Source organism: Meleagris gallopavo, chromosome 9, assembly GCF_000146605.3.
Source record: "Meleagris gallopavo isolate NT-WF06-2002-E0010 breed Aviagen turkey brand Nicholas breeding stock chromosome 9, Turkey_5.1, whole genome shotgun sequence".
In the NCBI taxonomy this organism is placed as follows: domain Eukaryota; kingdom Metazoa; phylum Chordata; class Aves; order Galliformes; family Phasianidae; genus Meleagris; species Meleagris gallopavo.
The window spans coordinates 11156216-11175418 of record NC_015019.2 but is presented as its reverse complement, the minus strand read 5'-3'; the positions used below and the strand labels follow the sequence as shown (position 1 = coordinate 11175418).

The 19203-nt window shown below is 44.7% G+C and overlaps 1 protein-coding gene and 1 long non-coding RNA gene across 3 annotated transcripts in view; one reads left to right on the top strand and one right to left on the bottom strand.

The window, feature by feature from the left end:
* The window catches only part of LOC104912194, a 16430-nt gene extending 15557 nt beyond the window's left edge, over positions 1–873 (bottom strand). Inside the window, exon 1 of the long non-coding RNA XR_794458.3 lies at positions 362–873. This is a non-coding gene — a long non-coding RNA (uncharacterized LOC104912194). The remainder of the gene's footprint in view (positions 1–361) is intronic.
* Positions 874–1181: 308 nt separating this feature from the next.
* Positions 1182–18487, top strand: LOC100546358 (SLAIN motif-containing protein-like). 2 transcript variants are annotated; one of them, XM_010715308.3, is made up of 8 exons: positions 1182–1928; positions 7679–7815; positions 9684–9833; positions 12384–12524; positions 14086–14403; positions 15276–15413; positions 15580–15892; positions 17325–18487. In XM_010715308.3, exons 1-8 carry the CDS (start codon positions 1219–1221, stop codon positions 17389–17391), a joined length of 1974 nt encoding a protein of 657 aa, XP_010713610.1. In that variant the 5' UTR covers positions 1182–1218; the 3' UTR covers positions 17392–18487. The 2 variants fall into 2 exon arrangements, with proteins under 2 accessions (XP_010713610.1, XP_010713611.1); XM_010715309.3 differs by lacking the exon at positions 9684–9833.
* Positions 18488–19203: the final 716 nt, after the last annotated feature.

Sequence of the window (19203 nt, the reverse complement as noted above, 5' to 3'; positions counted from 1 at the left end):
TCAGCCGGGCGGCGCGGGGCCGCGTGCTGCGGTCGGAGCGGCGTGTCAGCCCGCGCAGCCCTGCGGTTCGGGCTCTACGCGACTCGCTCCGTGCGAGCTTCTCTGGTAGCCGGGGCTTTTCGGGGAGGAGTCGGTTCGGAAACGTATCGAGACCGAGAGCTCGCGGGGATCACCGGGGAAAGGGGAAATCGCTGTTCGCTCACTCGCTCGGTGCGGGAAGCTGAACGCAGCACCTCGTGGCTTCCGCGGAGCACGAGCCGAGCCTCTGGCACGCTCCCCAGCCAGCACAGCCGATCGAAGAGATGGCTTCCCCCTATATAAAACTTACCGAGATGCCCAATCCGTGCTGCTTTTTGCTTACCCGTGGTTTTGTTGCTGTGTTGGCATCAGAGCGGTTGCCGCCGTCTCTCGGCTTGCAGCGGCAGAACGTGCCGGTAAAACAGCGGCGGTGCTGAGCGCCGTGCTCCGCTCGGCTCCGGTCCGTAGGCATTGCTGGGAACAGCTCTGTGTCGGCTCACCTCTGTGTCTGCTAACGGCGTGTGTGTGTGTGTGTGTTTCTGCAGGGGAAACCTGGGAGCGAACAAAGGCTGTTTTTGCCGCTTGCTTCGTGCTGTCATTGTCTGACGTCAGTACTTTGCTAATTGTGTTTCCTGACTTTGCTCGGTCGGTGTTTTTCTCGTGTATTTCATTTGTAAACAGATGGAAGCTGAACTGCTGTGCGTGATCAAATTGGCGCCCTTTTATCCGCTCTGATTTGCAGCAGAGCACTTACACATCCGAGCTGGATAAAATAATTAGCGCATGTGTTTAAAGGTGTTATGTTCGTAGGATCATAGAGTCATCGAATGGCCTGGGTTGAAAAGGACCACAGTGATCATCCAGTTCCAACCCCCTGCTATGTGCAGGGTCGCCAACCCCCAAACCAGGCTGCCCAGAGCCACATCCAGCCTGGCCTTAAATGCCTCAGGGGATGGGGCATCCACAGCCTCCTTGGGCAACCTGTTCCAGTGCGTCACCACCTATGGGTGAAAAACTTCCTCAAAAAGGGCGTTCATTTGTTCTTTTTTGCTAGATTTTTCAATTCAGTCACCTTGTACCCTGATACTGTTTGCTTGTTCTTATGGAAGTTGACATTTTTTGGTGTTCAAGTCAAATTTCTTTGCAATACTGTAGGCTTGACATGTTTTTCCTGTCTCGCAGCGAAGCGGTGTGTCTCAGATGATGGTGGTTCCTGGGAGCGCCCCACTCATCCAGCAGGACCGTGCTCTGGAGCCTGACCTGGGGCGAGGGCCGACGCAGAGCTCCGCCATGGGCCCCGGCACAGAGCCTGTGCCCGGCGAGGTGGGCCCGGAGCTGGAGGAGGTGCGGAAGCTGCAGGAGCTGGTGAGGAGGTTGGAGATCCAGAACCAGCACCTGAGGACGAGGAGTCGCAGGAGTGTGCTTGGCACAGCTCTGCAGAGTGAGATGCGCGCCGGCGTGGATAACCACGACTCTGGGCTCAACGGGATGGAAATCAACAACAGCATCAACGCGATGGCCGAGAAGCAAGAATTGCAAATCATGGCGGATCTGCACAGCAAATTGAGCAAAATCCGAAAAGAGGAGGGGGAGAACAACTGCTTCAGAAAAGACATAGGTGCCCAAACGCAGTACGGTTGCCTCGGTGCTCCTGAGGAGCTGTCGTCCGACACGTGTAAGGTGGAGATGAAGACTGATGATAACGTGAGGTGTTCGTCACGTGTGGATAGGAGTAATAGCACGGAGCTGATGGGGAACCTGGTCATTGCAGGTACTGAGCCCACAGTTAAAATAAACCAACAAAATCCCAACAAAAAATGCGGAGATATAGAAAGCGTTTTGAATAACACCGCTCTGGATGAAGTGAAAGTGCTTGAACTTGAGAACTGCAATGAAGAAGAAGATAGCTGGTACGTATTTTGAAACTTTGGTAATACGTAGGGTTTGCAGTGCCGCAGTGGTGAGTTCCTCTGGTTAAACATGCAATCTCGTTTTTTATTATAAGATATCATGTGGTTCCTTCATACCGCTTTGATTTCAGCAGCAAGAATGCAACTTCATTATTGATTGTCCTTATTTTAAGACCACTGTTGCAGAACGTTTTTTCCCCTAAATGAGTTGAGCTATAAGGCTGAACTTTTCCCCTTTAAGCTGCTGAAGCATGCGTATAAAAATTCCTTTCCCTGTTAACGTCTTTATGGGTAATGCAGTGAATTTTTAATCTTTTTATGCATAAGCATCAAATGTTGTATTTAAATAAGGATTTGGTAATACAACCAGCTCAGACTACTGGGAAGCTTTGCCTTTTGGTAGTATCTGAGATGACAACACGCTTCCATTTCCTGAACCTGGTTTCTTTGCAGTTAGCTGGTTTCTTTTGTTCAGAGACGTTTCTGAAACAGATCAATGATGTAATCCTTAACTGCCCTTACTCTGTGGGACTCTGCCAGCTGCCTCGGTTAGAGCCTGTTTGATAAACCAGCAGATGAATTTCCAGCACCCTGCCAAAGCTAGCTGAAGTTTGAGAGTAATTCCTGCTTGTGCAGAAGCTGTGATTTAAGGATTTACCCAGAGTACTGAAAATTAAGAGTTGGTAGGATAGCCTCAGGGATCTGCAAATTGTGTCTCCAACTTACTCAGCTGGAGGTGAATCTGGCAGTGAAGACAGCATTCTGGATTGGTTGCTAAAAATTTGTTAACTCTTTTGAGGATAATCTTTTGTTTGTAGATGGAATAGAGCTCGGTAACTTAATGATGTCAGCTCAAATCTGAATTGCAAATTTTACTCAAAACCGGGCAAAAGCATTTTTCTGATGTCAAGATGAGGGAAGACTTATTTTCAGCATTAGTTTTGGAAAGGAATGTGTTAAGTTAGAAGTGCTTTTCTAAATCGATGCATGTGGTTTTTCTCCTGGGCGGTCAGAACTCGGTTGTCTTGACAAAGAAAGCAGACACAGCTGGAGATCTGTCCAGGCAGCAAATGCTATGCCAATGGCAGAGGAGCCATTGAGTTGGTTGATCTTTTCTTGAGTTGGTGGCTTATGTTCTTCTCTATCAAGTGTGAAAGTGGGAGCTAATGTACGTAAAGTCAGAAGTGAAGGTCTCTGCTTATTGCTGAATATCTCACATTCTCTTCTTATGGACATCTCGTGCACTTGCAGATTCGCACAGGGTCCTGTCAGCAGTAGCCAGATAGCAGTGGGTCTGTGGGCTTTTTTTATTTCAAGAGAAAACCCCTAATGCTATACGGATTTAGGATCAACTTTAATAAGGTGGCTTTGCTGATTGGTGGATTTTGTACGGTCTGGACAGCAGCAATAACCAGATATGTCAGGCAGTGCATTAGTCAGAGTGAGCAGCTTACTGTATTGTTATTTTGGCAGTCAATTAAAATATTACACGTAAGGAAAAAAACTGCAGCTGCGATTGAAGCACATCGTGTATATGTGGGTATTTCTGACTTTGGGCAGTATCTGGGAAGCTGACGGTGGCTTTGCATTCTCCCATCCCTACCACACCTGTACCAGCACTGTCCTTCTGGCCGCCCCACCTTCCCATAGCCGCAGGGCATCGGCAGGGCTTGCCTTGTGTAACATGCGGACGGGTGGGATGGGTGCGTGCAGTGAAACATGAGGTGGGGCACTGCACACAGTGACTGTAACTCAGTACTGCTGGGTCTCTGTCCCTTGACTTGTTTCCTCAGGTCGCTTTCTCAAATAGCTGTTCAAAATTGTAAATCTCCCCGAAGCCAATCCGGCAGCCCTGGGCATCGTGTGCTGCTGGCTGCATTGGGCCCTGCCCCGTATTGGTTTCCAGCCCGCTCCTCATTCTGCACGCCAGCTCCCCAGTTGTGGGAGGGCAGAGGAGAACTAACAGATAGGCAGGCAAATTCTGCCTTGTTTTCATCCCTGCCGGCTCTCCCTGCTAAGGCCAGCGTTGTGTTTTGTCTGTGAATGTAGCTCGTTGTTCTTCACACCGTGGTTTGTGTTGGGCATTTTGTTATGCGTCCCCATGCTGTCTGTTCTGTGCTTTGCAAATGGTCCCTCGCTTTTCCAATTTGATGGGGATTGCAGTAGGATAATTCGGATTCCAGCCACCCCTGAAACACAAAGCATTCCTGTGAGTGTGACTTTGCACAAAAGGGAGAAACAAATGGTAGAAGTATTGAAGAGGTCAGACTTCACTCTTTCTGCTTTCTGGATTGGGCTATTTCTACCCCTGTCCCTTTTGACCCATGTTTTTCCATTGCTGGAATGAGTAGCAACGCCTCCTCCATGCATCCACCCATTCAGCCATCAGGATGAAGAACAAGTGTAAGATGGGGCTTTGGGCAGACCTCCTAGTGTGTTCTTCTGAGAACCTCTGTGTGGCTGTTATGTCTGCGCCTCGCAGGGTTTCCATTCCCCAAATCCTGAATTTCAGCTGAAAATGGGCTGTGCCTTTCCCTTCGTGCTGTCTCCTGTTTGAATGGGGATGTTGCTGTTAGCTACTTTTACATCAGAGAGCCAGGGGAGAGCTTTGGGAGAAGTTCCCTCACATGGAGGTGTGATTCCCTTGCAGAGCTCAGGTGTTGCACCAATTCAGTACCCTGGGGACAGGGCTGGGGGAGAGCTGCAGTCGCTCAGTACGTTCCAGAGGCCATGCAGTAGTTCTGTGATCTTTCTTTGCCAAAAAGTGCGTGACTTAGCAGCAGTAACTTGCAAGCTTTTCAGACTTTAGAAAAGCTGCTGGGGTATTTTTAGCTGTATCAGTTGCCTCTATTGCATTAACGCATTGATGACTTAGAAACGTTTCCCCTTGCTTGGCTTGTTTTAACAACGTGTTGTGTCTTTGCTTAGCTGCAGGAAGCCGTTCTGATGGCGGTTGTGCTGTCTGCTCTCGTGCACTGCCGCGGCACAAGGGACAGATCTGCTGCATGAGTGCTGCAGGAGCTGCTCGGTGCCGTGGCAGTGCTGTAGTGCAGCGCTCACAGCATCCCACGCTGCCTTGTCATCACCTTGCAGACTCATGTCGGGACATTAAACTAACACAGTGTTCAGAGCTGCTTTGCCTTCGTGCCTCGATTTTCGGTGTTTTGACCAGCAGAGTTACTCACCAGACAGACGGAAAGAAGCAGTGCCTCTCCTGGGATTCGCTACGCAGTGTTATTTTCCCTCTGCAGATGCTGGTTTTTGGGAATGAAAGCTCACGCTGCTAATTGAGCTGTTTTGTGTGAGGATTTTTCCCCTTCCCTTCCCTCAAGACCTGGACAGTGTTTTTTCACTGCTGTTATTGGCATTAGAAGCACAGTGCTAGGTCTGAATCAGCCATCTCCAAAGGCTGTCGTGGAAAGGAGCAGAGCGTGACTGCCTTGAATTACATGTGAGATAGAGAAATTTAGGTGTATCCTAGAAGGCACACGTATGTCTACATTGTTCTGAATGTATTTAGCTACCTCAGGTTCTCCTTGCATCCCAGATGCTACAGCTGCTAGTGCTGCAGGTGATGTGTAATAAACCAGGTGTGTTGTAACAACTGAGATTCGTTTTGTTTCCGATTTAACTTAGAAATCAATTGGTCACAGCTCTTTCTGCAGTCTCAATTCTCATCTTGCAGTCTGTATTTGGACCGGTGTAAATACTCTGTGTGGCTCTGATCTTAGTGTGCAATCACTGCTGGCTTGCCTTCTTATAATTGAACTGATGTGTTGCTAAATTGTGAGGAAGCTTTTACAGCAAAGTGTGCAATTTCAGAAGGTTGCCATAATAGTATTTCTGAGATTCTTGAGGCCTTTCTTTAAAGTGGTACATTCCAAATCAGCTGACGGTGGCTAGTAGCTTCATCCATCCTCCTGCAAAGCGAACCCCAGGAGAAAAATCTCTGGAGGATTTTCTCCTTTTAGTGAGCTGGAATGTGCAAATATTGCACATTGTGAATTTTGCAGAATCTCACACTGTGCTGGCTGCACAGTGCCTTGCCCCTTACCAGAGGTGCACTTCACAGCATACTTCATACGGGACAGGAAAACGTGGGCAGTAATGAGGAGGAACTAAGCATGCATTGCCCAAGGATTTCTTTATAGACACAGTAGAAAATCTCATTAATATTTGATGAATTACACAGCAAATCCTGATATATCAAACTGTGCCTATTTGCTCAGTGTCTGTTTCTGAGTTCTGTGCTAGGCCTTGCAACTTGCGGCCTTCCCAGAGCTGCTAAAAAGGAAAAGAGCAAAACTGACACTGTGAAATCAAGCCAGGATTCCTCAGAAGACATCTATAAATTGCCTGGCAGTGCTCTGAAAAATGGAGTTGTCCTTACTTAATTGAGTTTAGTTAATTTATAAGCGAGACCATCTGTGGCCAATAGAGCTGTCAGCTGAGGAATGAGCCCTTGGCTGCCTGCTCCAGGTGCCATCATTCTCAGCTGCTGTGCTCCTGAGGAGAAGCACCATGAGGAGGAACCTCTGAGGAACGGAGTGGTGTGAGGACCTCCCAAAGTGGAGCAAGGTTCTCTCCCATAATCTAAAATAAGCAGGGAGCAGTGTGACCTGCTCTGCCCTAAGGAGGCTGCTGGCCTCTTTTTGGTTTTATGCTGCTTTTTCAGTCTGAACTGTGAAATAAACCCAGGGAGAGAGCTCTTCTTTCTCTTTTATTCACTCAGAGCAGTTGTAATGCCTGCTTGGTACACAAGCAGCAAGATCTGCTTTTGAGGTCTGTCATAAAAGGCAGTGTTGTACATACAGGAATCTTCGTGTTGACGTTTCTCAGCATTTCCTTTGTCGATAGCAAAGTAGCTTTTGGAGTTGTTTTTATTTTGCATGTGGTTTTATGTAAAGTTTGGTACAAACCAACTGCTGTATGAGCCGTGGCTGCACAGACTGAATTAGGGCTGTTTGGGTGGGACTCTGATGGTGAGGTCAGGTGTGTGTGAAGGCATGCAGGGACATTGCCTCGTGACATTCCTTGAGAGAAGCTGTGTGCTTCTGAAATGGTTAAGGTGCTGCTTTACACGTGATCAGCTGTAAATCATCCAAGACTGTAAGCTGATTACATCTGGTTATACATAAGGCTTATCCTGTTTGTATGTGCAAAATGATGCTAGGTACATTACAGCTGTCAGAAGCTTAGCCTACAAAAGAAAAGTTGGTATACAGTTCTACTTTTAATTGCTCAAAGGTTTCTAAAGCTTTTAATTAAATGGTTTATCTCAGTACAGAGCTGTGCTTTTGTGTGTGTGTGTGTGTGTGTGTGTGTGTGTGTGTTTAAACAAACAAACCATTAAAAGCAATGAAAAGATGAAGTTAGCTCCTCACCCTTACCAGCTTTTGTCATCTCATTCACACATGTTTTTTGGGTGGGAGAGCTGGAGGAAGGGGTGACAGATGATGGCCAGTAAGCCAAATGGAAGTGGGTGCTCAACAACTTAGTTTCAGCAGTAGTTTAGCATGCTAGACTTGAACCTTGCCTTTTGGCAGCTGTGCATGTATTTCTCTGTGAAGCAGTATCTAAATTAGAGTTTAACTGCCATGCCAATCAATTTGCTTTCCGGGTCATAGTTCACAATTTAATCTTTTCCCTCTTAGTTGGGATAACTTTTCTGTTGCTTCTGTAAGTGCTACTCCTGAGGTTGTGTGCGTGAGTTAATTAATGAGTGTTGTTACTGTCACTTCCTCCCAAAGGCTGTACGTGTCCCCGAGGAAATCTGTTGTCAATCAGAAGACAGGCTCACCTTTGCAGTGGTGCAGGCAGGTGCTGGACAATCCCTGCCCTGAGACAGAAACCGCCTGCCGGACTCTTATCAGCAGGCTGGACCAAGGTATGTAAACCACAAGCATCGCTTCTTTCGTTTCCACCTGCCTGCTTTCTATCCTTGAGGAGCAATAAAATAAGAGACGTGAAGTCTGCGGTCACTTCACTGCAGAATATCCGTAGAGGCAGCACGTTGGGTTGTTGTGTTCTTGCTGTGTGTTTGTACAGCACTGTGTGTCACCCTATCAGCTGGTGAAGGTAAGAGTTTGTTCTGCAAACAATGTCGTGTTGATTACAAGTGATAGATTACACAGCCTAACTCTTGTGTCTTGCCTCTGTGCATCTTTTTATGTACAGACCCTAAAACCACTGAAAGTCATTTCAGGGTTTTCAAACTCCTAACTGGGGCCGACTGCTGCTTAGAGACCTTGAATATAAAAATACGTAGGAAAAAGTGTGGTTTGGGGGTCAGTGATTATATTAAATCTACTATTAAAGCTTTCTTTTCTACATAAAAGGTTCTAGTATGGCTGAGTGTTTCCAGTGCTGATCATTTCTGCTTTCTCTTTCTCTTATTACCTGGGTAAGATAGTCTGATGCTAAGAACTTATGATAAAGAGGTATTAAAATCTGTAACTTGAAGAAATGGTGTCAGTTGGGCAACTATTCTTTCCTCCAGTTTTACCATCCCTTAAAATGGGATACGGAGATGTTTCTCAGAGCGCAGAAGGATCAATCCCATGTTAACAGTTCTCTGATGTAAAAGCTCTTGGAATGGATGCATAGTTTACCCAGTACACAGGGGAGGAGGAGGTTTTATTTCTACGTGTCTGTAGTACATCACCTGGAAAACATCTGGTGGATAATCCCACCTTTGTCTTTTCAAATATGCTCCTGGTTTGAATTTAAAGTTACACTGAGCTGAATCACAGATAGCCAAGGCACTGATGGGGCTAAAGAGAACAAATAACACGTTTCTGTGTTGCGGATCTTTCTACCATACAGCTTTCCTATACAGGCAGCTGTTTAGCCTTGAAATTCCTGATTTAAGATAACTGACCACTGTTTGTTCTCAGACTTTATTTGCTTCTATAAAACATCTGCACTTAGCAATTTAAACGAGGACTCATTTGATTAACTCTTTGCTTCCTCACCGAAATGTGTTGGGCTTTATTGGCACTCCCACTCCTTTTTAACTAAAACAGTTAATATTTGTTAGTGGAGGGAACCTACAACTGCTCATATAGTGAACCCTCATTAATTTTCCTTGCTACCGTTCTCCTCATTGCGAGGGTGTGGTGGACAATTCTGATACATGCAGATCACATAGAGAATCATTAGCTGAGCGTTGCAGCTGCACATTTCCACATTCAGTGAGCATGGACGTGCCCAGTTCTGCTACCTGCCTTTTGGAGTGTTTCTGTAGGTCACATGCAAGTCTCTGCACTGAATGAATGTTTCAGGATGGCTGTTTTTCATACTCAGTTGCTGTCCTTTTAATCTAAAGTCTCAGTTTTTCATAGTTTGATGGTTTTGATTCTATTGTTAGGAATTCAAAATAAAACATAAAGCTCAGTGATGCTCTTTAAAACGAAGGTGTAACAGCGATGGGTATTTATGAAAACAGCTGCCTTCGAAGACCAGCATTGAAACTTGCAGGAACGTGGAGCATCTTCAAAGCAGAGTTTGTCAGAAGTTATGCCTGGAGTTCTTCAAAAGTGTCAAAACAAAGCAAAGGGGAGAGGAGGCCAAGGGAACGGGTGCTGTTTTGCTGCCTGCACATTCTCCCTGCTGCCAGCAGGAAGCCTCAGTCCAAGTTGGTCTTCTGCAACATTTAATAATCTTGTTTGACCTTATGCCTTTCTTTATCTTTTACTATTTGTTTTGAAACACAATTTGATAACCTTTGTGGCTTTTCTGTATTTTTCCTTCTAGCCAGTAGATGGAAAAACCTGTATTGCAGTCCTCTGGCCTCACCAAGTGCACATAATTTGAATACAGAGACAGGCTCCTGTAGCAATGCACTAAACTCTCCTGGGCATCTCAAATCGACTAACAAAGCACTACTAACCTGTGGCAGCTCAGGTATGGCATGACAGTAGAGCAGTGCAACCTGTGGTGTTTAAAATGCAAGGAGTGTTACTAATGGACACAGGGAAAAACTGTCAAGAGCTGTAAGTCCACCCATGGGGTTTTCTCACTTTAATTTGCTCTCTTACCCAGATTTCATCTATTATGTGGGAGAAAACCTCCTTGCATGCTAAATGTCTTGTAGCTATATTGTGGTTTTGTTTTTAGAGCATTTAATATATTTTTAAACTGACCCACTTTGGTCTTGAATAATGTTATGATATGTAGATATTAGTTATATAAAGTAACTTGGATTCTGGTTGGGTTTCTGTGTGTGTGTGTGTGTGTGTGTGTGTGTGTGTGTGTGTGTGTGTGTGTGTGTGTTTTATTTTCTAAAGCTTGTGAAGCTTCTTTTGAAAATATTTATTAATGTGGGCAACAAAAAAAGAAGTCTTGTGCTTTGTTAGAGAAGGCACAGCTTCCAGGGCATGTCTTCAAATGGGGTGAGTGAACAACTAAACACAAACTGCAAAAGCTCTCCATCAGACTTAGTTGTGTTTGGGGTAGGATTTCCTAACTCAGAGGCAACTCCAACAAAATTCCTGTTGAAAGGCTGCATTGGCTATAATAACAAAGCTTCTCCTCAATGCCTTGGCCTCCAGGCTGCATTTGTTTGTAAGCTGCTGCCTGAAGGGTCCATGTAGGCTCTGTCAAGGAGCGTCATTTATCCTGATGCAGTTCACGGTCTGTTTAAGTCCAAAAGCTTTGCCTGTTGGCTCCTTATCAAAAGAATCTTCCTTGTTTTTTCTTCTCTTTCCCTTTGTGGAGATCACTGTATCCTAATTTGCATGTTTAAAAACAAAGCATGTTAACAGATTCAGGCTTGAAAGTTGATGTTGAACAAACCTTTTTTGAAACAGCGCAATGCCTTGCAGATGTGTTTTCCCAGCTGCAGGAGATCTGCTGTAAATAGAAATGAACGTTGGCCTCTGTTTTGTAAACAGAAGGATGCACTTGCACCTGGTTATATTCACAAGCTGAATTCTCTAGGGAAAAAGAGCTCTAAATCAATTTCTTTTATCTGTACTAAAAGAAAGGTTTCTTGTCTTTCTTGGGAGGTTGGTTGGTATCAGGAAGCTTGGATTTTTTTCCTAGCAGTTTTTCTGCATACAGTGTGTGTACTCCACTTTCCAATAGCTCAGTGTTATTCTGGTATTTCTGCTTTTGCTTCAGGGAGCTGTTCTGGTGGGCAATCAGAATTTGACAGGAGGAACTTTGCCTTAACCCCACGTCTCTCATTCATTTTTTTTTTTACTAATGTTGTTTTATCAGCGGAATGAAACTCTTGAAAGGCAGCTGATGAATGATTCTTACAGTCTATAAAATTGTTCTTAATTTCTTCTTTCCCATCTTCTTTCTTACTGGAGATGATTTTTCTGTGCTTCTGATGCCACCGAGCATTTCCAAACAATACCAGCGCCTAAATTTGAACTCTGCCAACTGTTCCAAGCTGTACCATGCAGAGGAGTGGTATGGAACTAATACAAGTTGAGTCTGTTGTCCTTCTCCTGGCTTTGAACTGATGCCCAGCACTCAGAACTCTGTCATTAGCTGTTGCTTGCATCAAAGCATCAGCCTTCCTCTTTTAATCAGTGAAGTATTTCTGCAGCACCTGAAGTTCTTCATTATACTGCATCCCACAGGTGCAATCCTCAGTATTAAGTTCAGTCTCAGTGCTGGAGTGCCTTGCTTTGGAGGGTGTCACATATTGTGCCATGCACACACAGCCCTTATGCCACAGTTACTTTTCCACTTCTGCATCTGTGAGCATCTTCAGACTGGAGAAGTGTCATGTGCTAGCAGGTAGCATTCTGCACTTGATGATGATGATGGTTTTTTACATCATTATTCTAAAGGAGAATTATTTGTTCCTCTTTCTCATGCCCTGACTTCACTGGGGGAAAGATCCTTCCAGATGGTTTTTGTAAAGGTTTCATTGCCTGTTCTATCTTGCACTGTGAGAATGTAGTTAATGATAAGAGGAAGGAAACAGATAAACCTCAAGGATGAGGAAGAGGTAACCCCACATAAACTGTGCTTTACAGAAGCAATTTGTGGGACTGATTTTTGAGGTACCGTAGTGTGAAAGCCTCTTGGATCCTTTTTCTCCTTCGGTTGCCAGATGATACCCTGGCAGATACATCCTGCAACTTCTGCTTAATATCTAGATCAGTAGGTGTCCCTTTCTCAAAACAGGCAGAAAGAATGAATACTGTCCTTAGAAAAACTATTTCTAAGCTCAAATTTAGCAGTAACATCTATGTTGCCTTCTGTCCAGAGGGTGGCAAGTTTCTCCCTACCTAAAGACTATCTGCCTCCTTAGAACTGCAGGTTAAAAAGCTGAGCAAAGTATTCTTATGTCACTGCTAACTTGATTATTTCCATCAGACTTCAGCTTTGTAACTGCACTGGTTATTAGTACAGGGATAAATGCTCTTCTGCTCATCCTTGTTTTGTATGCGGATGTCTGAATGCTTGTTCTGTTCTTCCTCTTCCCTCCTACAGGTTATTTAAGCATGCATTCTGCACTGAGCTCACAGTCATCTGTGGACAGCGAGCTGAGCACATCTGATGACTCCATCTCCATGGGATATAAGCTGCAGGACTTGACTGATGTCCAGGTTATGGCACGCCTTCAGGAAGAAAGTACGTGACAGCCATTTCCTAAGTGGTACACTTTTAGAATTGTAGAGAAAAGTAGGTGCATTTCAGCTGTTCTTCTCTTCCCCCAACAACAGAAGGGTTTAATAGATCATTTGAAATGTTTGTGTTTTGCTATGGCTTCCTTTCAAAAATCCACAGCCACGAATTGCCACTTAAAACTTAGCAATGGTGCAGCATTCTCAAGATTAAACCTCCTAGAGCAGAGGATGGTCTTGAAGATATTATCCAAAACCCCAACCGTGTTAAACATACCAGCAGCCTTCAGCCTTCAAACTGTTCTATCCCAGACTGCCTCTCAAATACAGGTGGTGTTTTGTGAGTGTTTCAGGGCAGTGGCAGCAGCTGCCTGCAGTTACCAGTCTCATTGCTGTTACCTTGCTTAGCCAACACGAGCAGCCGTGCAGCTGCAGCATGTGTAGGTTTGGGGAAGTGTTCCAGCTGAAAAAATAACCCAGCTAAGTGTTTTCCTTGTAAGTTTATTTCTTTTTGGAGTGAAGTTGCCTGACTGCAGCCTGAAATCACATTGGAAGCTGGCTGGAGCGCTGAATGTTACAAGCTGTGTTTGCTGCTGTGTTGAGTCAAACCCAGAGTTTGAAAGTACCAAAACTGAAAGAGCTGAAATTACAATTTAGGCTCTTCTCTGGTAAAATGCTCAGAGACAGCTCTGCAAATTCAACCAGGCATAAAGCATCTGTGTTGTAGCGTGGGGGGATTTCAGGGCCCTGATGCAGCTCCCATTAAATCATTGGTGAATTTCTGTTGACCTCAGTGGGATTTGAATAAGGTCCTAATTGAAGATTGAGGTGGAACAAAGCAGTTGGATCTGTTGGCCTCTGCACGTTCATCATTAGATTCACAAGAAATAAGAATGAAGTTCTGTTGTCCTTCCAATGAGCACTTTTTGTATTACAGAGAGAGAAGTTTTTCAGAATGTGAACTTGGTTCTTTTTTTTTTTTTTAAAAAAAAGTCCCTTCAACCAGTTGGCTAAGTGAGTTACTGGTAAGAAGTGGGTTGTGTTCTGGTAGGCAGGAAAGCTTCTATGAAGGCACCAGTTGGGTGAGGAGCTAAAAGGAAGCCAGGCAGATGCATGCAGTGAAAAGCAGGTGTTTATTCACTCGCAAGGCAAAAGTTCAAATCTGTGCTTCGACCTGTTGAAGTGCAGGTGGGTGCACAGTTAATTGCACTAAAATATTCATGCTGTAAATTAGGCTCATGTATGCGTTTTACCTAACGGCTTGTATAGTAATGCATAGTCTGGAAGAGTTGCTACTCATCTGTGTGACATAAGGAGTAATTCGGGTCATTTTGAATATTAACTCTTCGCTCTGATGGCACAGTACTGATTCAGGTGACACTATTCCAGCTTAGAGCTCCAATATGCTGAGAACATCTTTGCTAAGATAGTTACATCAGCCCAGGCCTCCTTGCAAAGTGAGATGAACGACCGGCGGAGTCGTTGCTTCTGATGTAGCGCTGCACGCAGGCGGGGAGATTTAGCTGTGAGGTGGGATGACTTGGAGCTGCATTACCACCCACCTGCAGGTCTCCGCCAGGACTGCGCCTCCAGCTCAGCGTCCGTATCGCGTCGCAGCTCCAGTGCCTCCCTGCACTCCCTGCGCAGGGGTACCTACAGCGACCAGGAGTTCGACACCTACAGCCTGGAGGACGAGGACGATTACGACTGTTCCCTGTCGTACCGCAGTGCTCACAGATACTCACCGTCTCCGCTCAGCTCCCCCAGATGTCAGTCCCCCTCTTCCAGTGCAGACTATAGCAGGGCCTCTGCTTCTCGTATCCGTCCCCCGCGGAGATCTGTGCAGAGCCCCATGCAGGACCGGCTGAAGTATGCCAGCAGTGAAGGTGAGCCAGCCGTGAGCTTTTGACGTCAGGTAATTGAAACGTGTGTCTGTTTTGCTTGGATAACAGAACTATTTGGAATACTTTTTTCTAGTCATACTAGTTTTCTGTATTTTAATGGCACAGTTATGTTAATGGAAGGGAAAAAAATTCTTGAAGAGTCTAATCATAGAATCACTCAGGTTGGAAAAAACCTTCAAGATCATCGGGTCCCACCACGACCTGACCATACTACCCTAACTAACAACCCTCCGCTAAATCGTGTCCCTGAGCACCACATCCAAACGAATTTTAAACACATCCACAGATAGTGACTCAACCACCTCCCTGGGCAGCCTGTTCCAGTGCTTAACGACCTTTTCTGTAAAGAAGTTTTTCCTTATATCCAACCTAAATTTACCCTGGTGCAACTTGAGGCCATTTCCCCTCGTCCTTTTCCCCAGACTAAACAGACCCAGTTCCTTCAGTCTCTCCTCATAGGGCATATTCTCCAAGCCCTTCACAAGCCTTGTTGCCCTTCTTTGGACCTGCTCCAGCATCTCCGTGTCCTTTCTGTACTGAGGTGCCCAAAACTGAACATAGTGCTTGAGGTGAGGCCTCACCAATACTGAGTATAGGGGCAGGATGACTTCCCTAGTCCTGCTCACCACTCCGTTCCTGATACAAGCCAGGGTGCCATTGGCCTTCTTGGCCACCTGGGCACACTGCTTTTGAAGTGTTCATTTCAAGTGCTGCTATTTATTGGGAATAGTTGATTGGAATTAATTACACACCTGTCTACCTTAAGTACATGGATTTTTCTAGGAGTAGTCCATGCAGTTATACATCTTGCTGCTACCAGAAGCAGGAAATGGTGAACTTGCTCTTGATTTCAGAGGAGATGCGCCATAGCATGCCCAACCTGGCCAGGACGAGCCTTCGAGCTTTGGAGTCTGTGAGAAGCAGTCGGAGCTTGGAGTCGGATCTGCAGGTGCCCAGCAGTCGACTTTCAAGAATTCAGCAACCATCAGCAAGTGAGTGCAACGCTTCTACACACTGCTGTAGTGGATATCTTTTGTTTTTATTTTGTTTTTTCTTTTTCTGTTTCAAACTTCCAGACAAATATGGAGGCCTTTAAGAGGCCCAGTACCCTAATGTGTTCTTAAAATGCTGAGTTGTTATTTGTCATTCCGTTTCTAGGTCTGGCTCCCAGTAAGCTCAGGTATTCCTCCAGTGCTGGCCAGTCTCCCCTAACAGTGCGACAACCAATGAAAGCTGGGTCATGCACAAACTCTCTGTTAACACCCAGGCAGCCGGTGAAAGCTTGCAGTTACACAGCTCCTGTTAGCGGAGTTCGAAAGCCACAGGCTTCTTCTCTTAGCACAGGCCCTTCCAGTGGCAGTTCCACTTCTAGAAGCTTGGTCACTGTGGCAAAAAATTCACCTCTGAAAGCACGCACATCTGTTGGAGGAACTTCAGTGCCCAAGAGCAAGCTGACACCGCCATCCAAGAGGTAAGACTTTAAGCCTTGCAGGCTTCAATCTCTGCCTTTATTGCACAGATCAGAAACTTTTTAATAGAGCTATACTCGTTTTGGATTTCTTTGAAAAGAGACCCATAAATACAGAGTTGAGGTAGGGCTACTGATTATATCTCATTAAGCCATTTGATTGGGAAAGTGGTTGAATCGTGGGCTCAACTTTATTTGTGTAAGAGATGAACATTATGGCATGTTTTTATTCAGTGCATACCTCTGGCTTTAGGAAGGGAAACATCTTCCCAAAATACTAATGAACTCTCTTTACTGGCAATGTAATAATCTTCCCAGATGACTGACTTTGCCTCTGTCTTTAGCTAGGACATTTTCCAAGGCCCAGTGAGTTTGTGGCAGAATCTGAAAAGTAGGTATAATAGCCATATACTTAGGACAAACTTCGATTATTTGTCCCGTGTCATTAAAATAACTTCATACCCTTTTCAGAGGGTTGAAAGCAGAACCCAAAGTATCTCTGACCCGTAATTTGTGTCTTTGTTGCACAAGGAACTGATTGAGAGGCTGTATTTTAACTCAGTATGGTGCAATCGGATTGTTTTGAACAATTATACCTAACTCTTCAGTTTTTATGATTGGATACTTAAATATTTAAACAGTGGATATCTGAAGTCTGTTGATAGTCTAAAGCAACTGCTCCTTAGTTAGAGCATAAACTCTTTAAGGAATGAAGCAGCCTTTAAAATGGTTGTACCAATTATATGCATGGAGTGCTTTGTGCCATTAGAGTGTGCCATTAGAGCTGAGTGTTCTCTTATTCCATTATCCCCACCCATGTATGACAAATCCCCTACCAAATTGCCAAAAGCTACTTTTTCTTTTTACAGCTATTTACAGTGCAGTTTTAATGTAAACTTTTAATGGGAAATTAAGTTGATTCTAAATCAAATGGTTGGATTGGATGATCTTGTAGGTCTTTTCCAACCTTGGTGATGCTGCGATTCAGATTGATAAGCAATATTGCATTGTGACTTTCTGATGTGTAGATGTCCCTTTGTAGCCTTAAGTTAACTCATATTGTATCTACTTTAAAACAAAACACAGTAAGTGCTTAACTTGTAGCAGTACTGTATATACAGCCTGATTTTATTTCATGTACTTAGCCACACTTGCCAGAAAAATGTATTTATTCTGACTTCTGGCATGAGAAAAAACTCACAGTAGCGTTCATAATGTAGCACAGCAGGTTAGATATGTCACTGCTGAAGTAGCTGCAGATCTGGGGGGAGTGGCTGCTGCATTTTAACTCAGGCAGGCGGGTGCTGATGTTGTCCTAGGGCAGCTGCTGCAAAAGCCCAGCATAAGCTGAAGCCTCAAGCATTCCTGTGCATGTCAATGGGTTACTGGGAACGTTGTTTCTTGTAGTTGAGTGATTCTTTGTCTCCCAAACCAGATTTCTTCAATCAGCAAAAACCACGCCAAACACTGTGGACGATTCCTGGAAGGAAGGGTGTTACTGACACAACCCAAAACGCCGATGCACTGCCAAACACCTCTGTGAAGCAGAACCCCAGCTGGCTGGGCTCGAGAACATTATTTTAAAACAATATTCTATTTGAGAGACCCATTGCATTGGGACTGGTGTATATAGCTCCTCTCCTCTTGAATGCAAACTATCCTTGCCTTCCACCACTCTGGCACAAGCCTGTCCTCTGAGCGGTAGAACAGACATCTGCCGTTCTGTGTTCCCACTGTTCAACACATTGCTGAAATGAGTCTTCATACAAAGACCGAAAAGAGCCTTATTTCATAGTAACCTCTATTTGCAGCCCTTCGGAAGGCCTGTCACAAAAAACAACTTCTTAGGACCTGCTCCTCAGGATGCTTGCCATAACAAGGCTGCCAGGTGTCCTGCTTGGGCCACAAAGCAGCTTTTGCAGCTGCTAGGGCACGTTTCACAGCAGTGGCAGGGGGAGACTAGAAATAGCTGTATAGGTGTTAGAAGTAAGACTTTTTAACTTCAACCTGGTGTACTCTAATATTTGTTTGAAACAACTTTTTTTTTTTTAACTTCTGTATAGAATGTATTTCTGCTAATTTTTATTGTGTGTTCTAGGAGACAAAGCAGGTTTTTATAACTGTAGTCTACTTCGAGCTGTTGTATTCAAGCGTGTGCATCACAGTTCACAAGTGAAGGAGCAGTACACAATATTTGTGTGGGTTTGCAAACAGCCAGTTGCAGGGACAGGGGATGCTCTTTGGAAACTGCTGTTTGTCACCATCTTCATATCACAGAGGAAGCTAACAAACACCAGTAACAGGTAAACTCTTTAAATGATAGCTCCCCTGACTGATTTGACTTGAAGCATTTCCCTTAGGTCTTTCAGCTAGCCCCTAACTGCCCTCCTTTTTGTAGAAGAGTTTTTCTACCGTCTCTTTGGCTATGAAGCATTCTGTTTCAACATCCTTTTCCTCAGCAAGTGCTGCAGGCTCTGACTTCTGTCTTAGTACACAAAATATGCACTGATAGCAACATTCTCCCTGCCATCAATGTGATTTTGATAGTGTAGTTTAATAAAATGTTATGGTGCTGAAATAGATCTGCCTTACTTAAACAGCGAGCCTCTCTGAGTGTTTTTTTGTGCTAGGAATGAGGCTGCAGAAGTCTCCTTCAGACTTTCACCTCTACCAAGAGACTTCCACTGGAGACCTGCTTACATAGGCAGAGCTTTGTGATGTAAGTATTGCTATTTGCCTTTCAGCTCCTTGGATTTCATAAGAATGAGGTAGTTTTAGCAAAGGAAAACAAGTCACAGCATTCACTTCATGTCTTCTATAGAACAGCCAGAAGGGGCCTCAGCAAAATAAAGTACGTGAGGCAGTACTTGCAACTTGGAAGCCAGTTAGGCTTTGCAGTGACCTCGTTGCAGTGTTTGCTTTAAAAAAGACAGCTGTATTAAATTCATGAGCTCCAGACTAGTCTCATGTATGTGTTCCACTACTGAACAGTTAGTGCACCTAGAAGGTAATGCAGGCACAGAACTGACTACACTATAAGCTGACTTTTCTGTGTAAGGGGATGAGAGAAGAATTACACAAGAGCAGCCTTTGGCAGGCGTGTAAACTTTGAGACCACAGTTATTACCTCTTGAAAGAGATATCTGGAAGCTAATGAGAACTGAAGTAACAACAGTTCTTTTTGTTACACTATTAGCCGAATACCATAATTCCCCTGAAGCTGAAATAATTCCCTTCCACTTTAGAACAACTGCTAAACCCTGGGGGAAGGAAAAAAAACAACACATACCCCTGTAAGTCTTGAAACCAATTCC

Bases quoted from the DNA above. Each gene is read 5' to 3' on its own strand.
- LOC100546358 (XM_010715308.3), top strand. From the start codon at position 1,219: ATGATGGTGGTTCCTGGGAGCGCCCCACTCATCCAGCAGGACCGTGCT. The intron at 1,929-7,678 runs GTACGTATTTTG...TTCCTCCCAAAG, and splicing joins AATGAAGAAGAAGATAGCTG to GCTGTACGTGTCCCCGAGGA. The intron at 7,816-9,683 runs GTATGTAAACCA...TTTTCCTTCTAG, and splicing joins TATCAGCAGGCTGGACCAAG to CCAGTAGATGGAAAAACCTG.